This window comes from Podarcis filfolensis (assembly GCF_964270895.1).
Source record: "Podarcis filfolensis genome assembly, chromosome: 13".
Classification (NCBI taxonomy): domain Eukaryota; kingdom Metazoa; phylum Chordata; class Lepidosauria; order Squamata; family Lacertidae; genus Podarcis; species Podarcis filfolensis.
In genome coordinates, this window is record NC_139615.1 from 37,631,004 (window position 1) to 37,643,137 (window position 12,134).

General features: G+C 43.2%; 1 protein-coding gene across 1 annotated transcript in view; it reads right to left on the reverse strand.

Annotated features, from left to right (window-relative positions):
• Positions 1-12,134, reverse strand: part of LOC310747656 (uncharacterized protein) — a 144,359-nt gene that overhangs the window by 10,108 nt on the left and 122,117 nt on the right. Inside the window, exon 22 of the mRNA XM_083582309.1 lies at positions 11,182-11,409. Coding sequence (XP_083438435.1) covers positions 11,182-11,409 — 228 coding nt within the window. The remainder of the gene's footprint in view (positions 1-11,181; positions 11,410-12,134) is intronic.

Here is a 12,134-nt window from a genome sequence, read left to right on the forward strand (position 1 = left end):
TTTTTTAAAAAAAGAGTGCTCAACCTGACCATCTTTGTGCTCCCTTCAGGCACCCAAAAAGAACGCATGAGGGCTCAAGTTGGGAAGCAAATTGGGAGTTTATCTTTACCAGCCCTGCATCCATTGTACCCATGCACAATGGGAATAACTGGTCCACGCCCAATTTTCTAATCATAGCACATGTTTAAAATTTTGCTTCTTTGAGAGGACAGGCGGATAGTGTCAAGAATGATCTACAAATATTGATAGATGCAAAAGAGAGAAGAGGTTTCTCTCTGCCGGATATAAGATTATATTACAAAGCATCTTGTTTTTGTTGGTTGAAGGAATGGATGACACTGCAGATTCCACATATCTTAGATTTAGATTTAGATAATATCTATACATTGATTGATTGATTGATTGATTGATTGATTGGTCATGATAATATTTTATGTAGTGCAGAGAAAATATTTTGAATCAGGCTGGAAAACCAGGGATGGGCTGCACCAATGATCTATAAGTGCAAAAACATTCTCCTTTCCTATCTCTCATGGATGTAGGAATTATGCCTCACCTGGTGAAAGCTCTGGTGCCACACCATTCTGTTGTCATCAATGGAAATCAGCTGGCCTGGGACAGCCTCCCCACCCAGTCTTCCAACCTTGACGCTCCTGAAGGAGTTATTTGGAAAAGTGACTATGTTGGTAATATCAAAGCCAGCTTCTACTTCCCTGCTCTCACTGAAAGATACCGTTTCTCCTGCAGAGTTGTTAAAGAAGACATTCCTAAGGAAGGGATGGAGCTGCATTGAAAGGAAAATAGAAATCATAAAGTAATATTAATGTCTCTCCTTACTGACACTCAGGATGCCTCCAACATTCAATACTGGCAGGTACTGCTATGCAAACAGAATCCACTCATTGGAATTGGTTCGTAAGGCGAGCATTCCCATAGACAGCCAATGATTTCCTTTCTCTTCTATAGGGAAAATCCTAATCCATTCCCGACCAAGAAGAAATGAGAGGAAAATGCATGGTTTTCAGTTCCCACTGCTTGGATATCTCCCACCCCACAGAAGAGAATCATAGGGTAAGCCGCCTCAAATAACCATCATGCAGACATCTAATCAACACATGAAGGGGGCTAATGCTATGGAGTAAGCAGTCCTACCAGGCTTCATCTATGTCACTTCCCTTCACTTTGGGAGCAAATGGGCAACAAACCAAATTCACATTGTAACTTGCTAAACAGGTGAACTATCTTTCCGAAAGTGAAGTGGAATATTTTGGCATTCACTAGAAAGAGCACATGTTAGGGTTTTGTAGTCTCTTATCTCTATGCCTTTATTTGCCTTTCTGTCACATAAATTGTATGTTTTGATAGGTATTACCTGCCAAGGGTGCAGTTTCTGAAGCTCCTGCATCTCTCCTTCCACCGCTGCCCTGTATTTGGTCCTGGGCAAGAACATGGCATGTAGAGCATGTGCTGTGGCATAAACAGCATTATAGAGACTGTAGCTGTGACCAGACATGTTCATCTCAAAGCCAGACGAAGGGAGATTCTCCAGCTTCTCCTCTCCAGTGCAGGTTCCACTGTCCTGCTCCTCTGTATTGGGGTTTGGAAATAAACAGAGAAATACCTGTGCCCAGAACTGCTTGACAAAGCCATTTCCATTTTCCTCAAAAGGATTTTGGACCTGAAGAAAGGCTTTGAATCCTTGTACCATATTTGAATGAACTGCAAAGGAGAGGGAACCCTGGAAGACTTGCATATCCATGCTCAGTTGAAAGGTCAGTGCTGGGAAATCCACCAGTGCTGTCAGAATCCACACCTTGCCCACGGAAGTCTTGGTCACATTTTCCAATTCACCAAGAGCTACTATGTCTCTCAAGGCAAGCATAGACTTTGTTTCTCCATAGAAAACCACCACATTGGCTTTACTTTCCATAATAACTTGATAAATTTGAATCCAGTGCGGATAAAGGTCATAATACTCAGCCAAATATGTCGTTTTCAGGGTTGTCTCTGAGAAAGCCAAGCAAATGCCTTTCTGGGAGAGCAGAGGTTTCAGGGTCTGAATAAACCTCTCTCCACCTTCACTTTCTCTAGCAAGCAACCCAACCCACGTCCAACCAAAGTGCAGAAGTAACTCAACAATGCCAGTGTACTGATGGGCTTCATTGGGCACCATCTTGTAGAAGGAAGTGGATTGGCTCTGACTACCATCATCTGGAGAAAAGGAGCCATAAGTGAGCTAGAAGGAAATACAGTAGCATCATGTATTATTGCAGAAGGACTGAGTATGTGCATCCAGGGCATTCCCATCCAGGAGGCAAAATGAGCCAGTTGCCTTAAGAAGGCAGGTTCCAGAAAGCTGGGAGGAGTGGCAGATTGCACCCTGTGTTTCTCAGCTTCCAGCTCCTTCTCTGCCATCCCTGCATGCCCAGTTTCCTGCTCTCCTGCTTTCCTCTCCTCCCTCCTCCTTTTCTTTCTCCCCTTTCTCCTCTATGCCTTCCCAAGCTGCTGCTTTCCTCTCCCCTGTTTCGTTCATGTTGCTTCACCACAACATTTCAGCTCCTGATTTCATGGTGTCTTCCCTTCCTTTCTCAAACCACTAACACACAGAATCCCCATCAAGTGCCACAATGTGTGGGCAGCTGACTCCTGATTGGCAGGCTTCCAGCCTTGCAAGAGAGCAGCTTTTGTCTCCAACCAGTAGGCCATGGAGCAACGGTGATAGGGTGTCAGTCGGCAGAAAGGAATTTGGATACATGTTTTTAGGTGTGTGTGGACAAGGAAGTGGGGTGAGAGGCAGTGGCGTAGCGTGGGGGGTGCAGGGGGCCCCGGCCGCACTGGGCGCAACATCTGGGGGGCGCTCGCACTCGCAGCTCTCTGCCCCTACTAAAATCCACGGGTTTGGGGGTGCAAATTACTTGCCTTGCCCCAGGTGCTGACAACCCACACTACGCCAGTGGTGAGAGGCGAACTCTTCTACCATCACATTACCTTGTGAAGGGCAGAATCACTCTCCTTTGTCTCACACAACTATTTCTATATTAAAGAAATCCTTTCTGAATAGAAGATATGGTGAATGTGTGAAATCCCCTAGGCAGCATCTTACCTGGGGAATCTTGTAGATCCTCAAGATGTTTGCCAGGTAGATGGAGGTATCCAAGTCCAGCCCCCCAATAACTGCCATCAGGTGTTTCTGGATGTTGCACTTGTAGTTTGGTATAAGTGTGGAGGGAAGGTTCAGAGCAGCCCAGCAGGTCATCCTTTCATCGAAGTAACTGTCATAGATGTGGAATCCCAATGTAATATTAGGCAAGATCTTGGGGTTCTCATTGATCTCCTGGACAGCAAATACCAAGGCCAGAATATGCTGGTAGTTCTTTGGCACAATACTGCAATGAGAATTTTGTGCTGTATCATAGAGAGATATACTATGCATGTTTTTCAGGGGCCTCTTTATGATTCTTGAGTTTTTTAGTGTAAATTTTGCCCTAATATAAACATATCTGCAGAACAATTTCCCCTAAAAGAGCAGAATTTCAGCTTAATGTAGGACTCATTCAGACTTTCCCACTCCTGCCATTTTCCTCCAGGAAAATCTGATCTTTACCACTGAACTCTCACCTCCCTCATAACGTCTCCCAACTGACAGTTAACTGACATTTCTTCACTGATCACTACCTTCAGCTGAATACAGTTGGAATGTATCTATTCCAGGCCCTGTATATAAATATTAAAGACAATCGTCTAGCCTGACTTGGATGAGAACCTGAGGGGTTATTCAAGCATCACCTGAAAGGAGAGGCGAGCCTTTAAGACACTTCACACGAAAGTTTCTGAGGTGAATATTAAGAACAGAGAAGGGCTTTCCATCTTAAACTAAGGTTTAATCTTTGAGTCCTCCTCTTGTTAAACTCTCTTTGGAAGAGATTTGGTGGGATGTGGGGAGGAGAGAACACTTCAACAAGACCAGGCTCTCTCATCTCACAGACACATTCAGACCTGCATTTCCCTTCAGTGGAAGTAAATCCAACTGAAATCAGGGGAACTAGCTTCTGATTAGGCCTGGTTAGAGCTGGGGGATATTTCAGTGTCATCTGATTATTTGACATTTGATGTCTTTACTGGGTATTAAGGCGCTGATGGATAGTTAGCCTTTCTTTGAAGTCTTCTTTGTCAAAAGCAGCAAAGAGATGAGAAGCAAGTCCGCCAACAATAAGGTGACCAGGTTGGTAGTATTCATGTGGAATGCTGGACAGATCATGGACGGTGCAACTTGTGGTCTGATTGCACACCAGATGTGGCAGATGAAAGAGAAGGGGCACAATAAACAGCAGCATAGTGAAGCAAATATTCTTTCTCATCAAACAATTTTATTTCCATCCAGCAAATGAACCTTGCTTCACAACCAACCTCAGTACAATATTCTGCCTTATGATGAACAGCACTTCTCTAACAATTCACAGATTAAAATCCTATTTTGTAACTTGATTAAGAGAAAGGAGAAGATACTTCCACTTCCTCTGTCCTCTCCCTTGCAAAGAATGGCAGGAAGAGTTTTTCATACCCATGTTTTGACATTGGTTAGTATTCTCTGGAAATCTACTGAGACATTATTCAAGGGAGACTTAACCATGCTGAGAGTGATAATTATAGGTGAGATAATAACAAGCTCCCTTTACATCAGGAACATCAGAAAATGCCCAAACATAATAATAATAACCCTCTTTCTGATGTTTCATTCAAAGTTCTTTCTGACTGTTTATGGGATAAGAAAAGGGCATGCAGAATTAACAGCAACGAGGAAGAGCAGAACAGTGGGCAAGTCTCCTTTCAGTGCTGACCAGCAGAAATTATTACTCTGACCTCCTAAAATTTCCCACCTGAACACCAGTTCATTAGTTTTCTGACAATTATACTGAGACGAAGGAATGGTAAACTATTTGTGTTCCTGATAGAAAAGTACCTCACAACTAATTGGAGGGAGTAATATATAGAAGTAATTAAAAAAAAGTAGTGAATGGTGGTATTATATTTTCTAATAAAATGGAGCTTAATTTCACTCCTGTTCAAAATGCTTTTACTCCGAAATATTCATTCAGAAGCATTCTGCCCATCGTATAACAATAAACCCATGAAAAATAACAAAAATTGTTATTCATTGAATTTTAAGTTTAAAACCCTCACACCAGGAATGGTCTAGCATATATTGCCCATGACCACAGGCATCCCCCACTGCACACAATAAATAACCAAATAATTTAATTAATACCCAGAAATGGAGGGAGAGCGATGGAGAGTTCTCATGGCTTGTGAGGGCAGAGATTGGAGGTGCAGCAGGGGGTTGTTTACGCTACTCAGCCCCCCCACCTGACAGCTAATGTGCATAGAAGAGCAGCAGAAGCAGCAACATTCCCACACATCCCCCAGTCAGCCCCCAAAATTCCAGATGTGGGTATTTTAGGTGCAGTATTTTTTATCCGGAATGGAGGGAGAGCAGCAGAGAAGACATTCAAAGGGTTTAAGATGGTGCTCCCCACTTATCCAATCTTCATTTATGAATGTGGGCCATTTGAACATAACCCCCAAGTAAGTGGGTGTCAGGGAAAGGGAGACAGCTAGAGAGACGAGGGGGGAGCGAAGCAATTACCGAGAGCCCAAAGAGCTCATTAGCAGTCTGTCATCCGACTCAGACGAGGAGGAAATAAGGAGGGGGCAACCAGTCCCCGGAACTAGCTACTCACAGAACAAAGGAAATAGGAGGCGTGCCCTGCACCGATGGGCATGCTGGGGGAAAAGACGTCACAAATATTCAGTCGAGACATCTGATTGACTGAAGCATGGACGCGTTTGTTTGAACTCTTGTAACTGCTTTTAACTTTTAGTAATAAATCAACAAGACAGAAATGACTGAGCGCCTGGAGCCTTATCTCTACTAGTTTGGCAGCAACAACTCTTTTTTTTTTTAATTAATATTTATTGCTTTTAAAGATTACAGAAAAAGAAGAAAAGATAAAATTTAAAGACAAACGAAGAAAGAAAGAAAAAAGAAAAAAGTGAAAAAACACCACAATACAATACAGTATACAAATAATATAAACCCCAACCCAATCCCATTAAGCTAAACACATAAATAAATCTAAACAAAACAGTTTAAAATACATCTCTCCTCACAGTGGGACTCGCTGTAATGAAATCTCTGAGACTGGATAATCATGACAGTAGCAACTCCACTGAAACCTTACTGAGAGGGAAAAAACCTAGAAAGGAATGAGACTTTTTAAAAAAATGCCGCTCAGTGTATTGTTTTTTCTTGTTCAGCTTCTAATCAATTACCCTCTGAATTTCTAGTCAGGTCTAAATATTTTATGGTACTGATGGTTTCCAAAATAACGCTTAGGGTTAAAACAAGATAAGGGGCTCCTGTTCCAGAGAGACCATATTTTGGTTTTAAAAGAAATCGCACATAACAATTGCAACATGTAAAATATAACAGAGTTTAATGGTGTGGATACGGAGAGATTACATTGCTCATATTTTGGTGGAAAAAACCAGAGATGTTAGGTTAATTTGTTATTTCTTCTTTATTAACTTCTCCTTGCTGTTCAGATCAGGTCTCAACACAATGATGTAGCATTTGGGAGCAAAGATGGAGCCCAGTAAGCCAGCACTGGAGGCCAAGATGGAGAAGATCTCCACAGCCACCATGTATTTCCCCTTGGTGCTCAGGTAGACTGGAACAAAGGAGATCCAAACACTGCAAAACAAGAACATGCTGAAGGTGATGAATCTGGCCTCATTGAAGCTCTCAGGCAGTTTCCTGGCAAAAAAGGCCACAACAAAGCTGACAATGGCCAAAAAGCCCATGTAGCCCAGGACACAGTAAAACAGGGCAACTGATCCTTCGTTGCAGCCTAGAATGATTTCCCTCATAACAGAGTGCATGTCAGAATCAGGAAATGGGGGAAAGATTCCTAACCACACAATGCAAATGCCTGCTTGGATAAGGGAACAAGAAATCACAATGGCGCTTGCCAGTCTTTTCCCCACCCACTTCCTCATTCGGGATCCTGGTTTGGTGGCCACAAAGGCCAGAACCACCGTGATCGTTTTGGCCAGCACACAAGAAACGGTCACTGTGAAAACAAGGCCAAAAGCCATTTGTCGGAGCAGGCAGCTCACTCTTTCTGGAGGGCTGAGGAAGATCAATGGGCAGAGGAAGCAGAGCAGGAGGAAAGTGAGGAGAGTGTAGGTGAGGTCCCGATTGTTTGCTCTAACAATGGGTGTGTCCTGATGTTTAATGAAGATGGCAAGGACTAATATTGTGAGGAGAGAGAGAGAAAGAGCCAACAATGCTAAGCTCATTCCCAGAGGCTCTTTAAAAGACAGGAAGCTGATGGTCTTTGGAATGCATTGTGATTGTTCCATGTTGGGATAATGATCTTCAGGGCATGCAACACAGTCAACCATGTCTGGAAAGAAAAAAATACATTCAGATTTTGGATGTGTTGGAGAGCAACTGCTAACGGTGCAAGTATGGAACTGATAATGTTAAATTAGAGGTATCACACATATTTCCAGAATAACCAGAATGAACGTGATGCATGAGAACTCCACCTCAACACTTTGTGTTGGGGTATGTGGGATGTCCTGTGATGGCTTGCTAACTCCACATAAACCACATTGTTATTGTTCAGAACAGGTACAGTCCATGACCATTTTGCACAGGGGTTCCATTCCCAGCCACATTCCACCCCGACCGGGTGTACGATCACACATCAATTAGATGGATGTTTGTTTGCTATTGTCTAAACTAAGACAGGTGTCTCCTACCAAGTCATATCACTGGTGCATTGAATTCAAAATTACCTGCTGTATTTTAACCTGTGACAAAGATTAGATCATGGGTGACAAACAGATTCTTCTTAGGTGCATAATCCTTTATGGGGGCTGTCTGCCAATAGGTATGGAGGAGAAATTTGGTTTTTATGCCACTTGAATGGGAAAGCTATCTAAATTGAACTCCTTCTAAAAACACGTTAATCAAAGTACAGATGCCCTTAAAAATGTGTACTTCTCTAAACATTTGGGATGTACCGTATTTTTCGCTCTATAACACGCACCAGACCATAACACGCACATAGTTTTTAGAGGAGGAAAACAAGAAAAAAAAATTATGAATGAAACAGTGGATGTATCATTTTTGTGCTTCATGCTGCGGCCACAGACATGTGATTTGACGGTGAGTTTGGGGTAGCCCAATGCAAAGATCCTGAGGATCCATGTGGATCCATGCTTTGTAACCACGTTTTTGCACCATTGCAGCCCCAGGCAACAGTGGGTGCGTGATTTTTTTGGTGCAGGCTGTAGCCATGGACATGCTATGTGATCTGATGGTGAATTTGGGGTGACCCAATGCAAAGATCCTGAGGATCCATGTGGATCCATGCTTTGTAACCACGTTTTTGCACCATTGCAGCCCCAGGCAACAGTGGGTGCGTGATTTTTTGGTGCAGGCTGTAGCCATGGACATGCTATGTGATCTGATGGTGAATTTGGGGTGACTCAATGCAAAGATCCTGAGGATCCATGTGGATCCGTGATTGGAACCACGTTTTAAGTAGGGAGGGAAGGAAAAACATAGAAGCGACAAGGAGAGGGGTGTGCAGAGAAGCAGCTGGCTAAGAATGCAGGAGAGGGGTTTTACCGGAGGGAGGAAAGGCAGGCAAAAGTCCCCCCCCCCACAAGCCAGCCAGCCAGCTCTCTCTCTTTCTCTCCCCCCCCCCAACCTGCATGTTGCCTTCGAGTCCCAGACGCACGGAGAGGAATTAGACGCTCTGCTTGCCTGGAGGGGAGGGGTTTTCTCTGCTCTTTGTTCCATTTGAGCAAACACAGTAAGGAAACAGAAGCGGGTGGGCAGTAAGACCCTGAGGCAGAATGCAGGAAAGCAGCAGCTTTCCTCCCTTCTCCGGACGATTTGATATTTGCCTGATTTTTGCCTTCACTCGCGTTTGTCAGCTCCAGGGACCACACATTCGCTCAATAACACGCACAGACATTTCCCCTTACTTTTTAGGAGAAAAAATCTGCGTGTAATAGAGGGAAAAATACGGTAGTTCTCCAATCAAACAATATATACAAAAATGCACACATTACCACCAAATTATTTATCCTTTTCCTCAACTTCTAACATGACTTATTTCTGAAAAATATATATCCTGTTTCTCTTACCCTTCTGGGATGAAATCTTGCCTTGAGGACATGGAGCACAATTATAGCAGCAGAATGGTTCCCCCTCCTTCTTTTCCTTCCTTGAACCAGGGGGACAACTTGGGTTGCACTCAGAAAGGGGTGGAATCTGCCCATTTAAATAAACACATAAACACTTTAGCACCCAGAAATTACTAGCACTTTTTGTTTCCTTTTTCTTCCAAACAACTGTAGGAAGACACTAAACTACTTATTCCCAACTCAGTGCCAGCTACTCATTTTCTTTTTCATTGGTTTAAAATAAAAATAAAAATAAATAATACTGAAACTTCCCATATTGGAGCTCCTTTCAGGAATTCAGGAAGCATGCATGAGGACGCGAATGGGGAAGAGGATTAGGGATTCTCCTTCACCAGCACTGCCCATATTGTCCCCATAAAAATGTAATACCTGTCCCACCCTCAATTTTGCAATCATGTTGTTGTTTAGTCGTGTCCGACTCTTCGTGACCCCATGGACCGGAGCATGCCAGGCACTCCTGTCTTCCACTGCCTCCCGCAGTTTGGTCAGACTCATGTTTGTAGCTTTGAGAACACTGTCCAACCATCTCGTCCTCTGTCGTCCTCTTCTCCTTGTGCCCTCCATCTTTCCCAACATCAGGGTCTTTTCCAGGGAGTCTTCTCTTCTCATGAGGTGGCCAAAGTACTGGAGCCTCAGCTTCACGATCTGTCCTTCCAGTGAGCACTCAGGGCTAATTTCCTTAAGAATGGATTTGTTTGATCTTCTTGCAGTCCATGGGACTCTCCAGAGTCTCCTCCAGCACCATAATTCAAAAGCATCGATTCTTCGGCGATCAGCCTTCTTTATGGTCCAGCTCTCACTTCCATACATCACTACTGGGAAAACCATGGCTTTAACTATATGGACCTTTGTTGGCAAGGTGATGTCTCTGCTTTTTAAGATGCTGTCTAAGTTAGCCATCGCCTTTCTCCCAAGGAGCAGGCGTCTTTTAATTTCGTGACTGCTGTCACCATCTGCAGTGATCATGGAGCTCAAGAAAGTAAAATCTCTCACTGCCTCCATTTCTTCCCCTTGTATTTGCCAGGAGGTGATGGGACCAGTGGCCATGATCTTCGTTTTTTTGATGTTGAGCTTCAGACCATATTTTGCGCTCTCCTCTTTCACCCTCATTAAAAGGTTCTTTAATTCCTCCTCACTTTCTGCCATCAAGGTTGTATCATCTGCATATCTGACGTTGTTGATATTTCTTCCGGCAATCTTAATTCCGGCTTGGGATTCAGCCATTTGCAATCATAGCATGTATAAAACAATTGTCCTCTTGGAGAGGACAGAAACATACTCCAAAGAATGAGCTACAAATCTGGAGACTGTGTGGAGAGTGGTCTTGTGCTCAGATCCAACTTGTAGGTTTCCCATAGGTATCTATTTTTCTATACCCCCCTTCCTCTGATCACAGGGTCATGTTCTGTATAAAACCACAAATATCTACCTTATACAGTAACAACCAAAAAAATATCACCGCCAGTTCAAAAGGCCAGAGATACTTTAATCTGACAAAAAACTGGGGGAAGAGGAATTCACTTGGCATCTAAAGATATTTAGGTTTGAATCTTTCTCAATCTAAGAAATCAATTTCCTCATTGCACTGTTGATGAGAAAAACAGCTGTCCACAAACTCCATAGTCCCTGCTTCCTTCTCATCGGAGCAACCAACACCTCATTCTTGAGAAGAGACTCATGAAATACCCTGGGATAGAGAGACACACAAGGTAACAGTCACATGTACACCATATCCAGATGCAGGACAAGACTGGCCATGGGTGTTATCCTGGACAAGATAGGCCATTGGACTGATCCAGCAAGCTCATCTTAGGTTCTTATGTAGTGCAGAGGAAAATCTAAAAATGCAATAATATTGTTTTCCTATATTTCATGGAAGTAGGAATTATGCCCCACCTGGTGAAAGCTTCTGTGCCACACCATTCTGTTGTCATCAATGGCAATTTGCTGGCCTGGGATGTCTTCCACATCCACCCTTCCAACCTTGACCTTCACGAAGGAGTTATTTGGAAAAGTGACCAGGTTGGTAATATCAAAGCCAGCTTCTACTTCCCTGTTCTCACCAAAAGATACTGTTTCCCCAGCAGAGTTGTTGAAGGAGACAGTCCTGAGGAAGGGATGGAGCTGCATTGGAAGAAAGTGCATTGTGAAGTGATGCATACGTCTCTCCTTATTGGCACTCACGATGCCTCCAGTCTGTCAGTACATGCAAGAATTGCTATAAGAACCTAATCTGTTCCTAAGAAATCATTTGTAAGGTGAGCATTTGCCTTCTCAGGTGACAATTTCTATTGTTTCTTGTGGGGAAAATCCCAATACATTCCTGACTAATAAGGAAAAAAATCCTTCCTTTCAGTTCCCACTGCTTGGATATCTCCTGCTTCTAAGGAAACAGTAGGGTGATCAGTACACTTGAGACTAATTAATGCACAAGGTGCTTGATGCCATAGAGGAGGTTGTCCTGGCAGGCTTGGCCAATGTCACTTCCCCTCACCTTGGGAGGAAATGGGCAACAAAACCTTTGGTTCCATTCAGCCTACATTTGAATGATGTGCCTGTGGAGCTCTGAGCTGCTCCCCCCAACCAGTTTCCTATGTTTCAGACAAGAATGGAATATGAAACCAGTATTTTGTATACCGATATTTTAGGACCTTTAACCATTTTTGTAACGTAGCTATGTTTGACTGCCTGCAAAACTGACAGCCGTATGGAAAAGCACATGAATCTGACCTTTGAAGAGTTTTGTATGTAAACTATCTATAACTTACTAATTGTGTGTTCTATGCTTGTGCTAAGTAAGTGGGATATTTTGGGCATTGACTTAAAGGTTTTAACATCTAAATTTCATG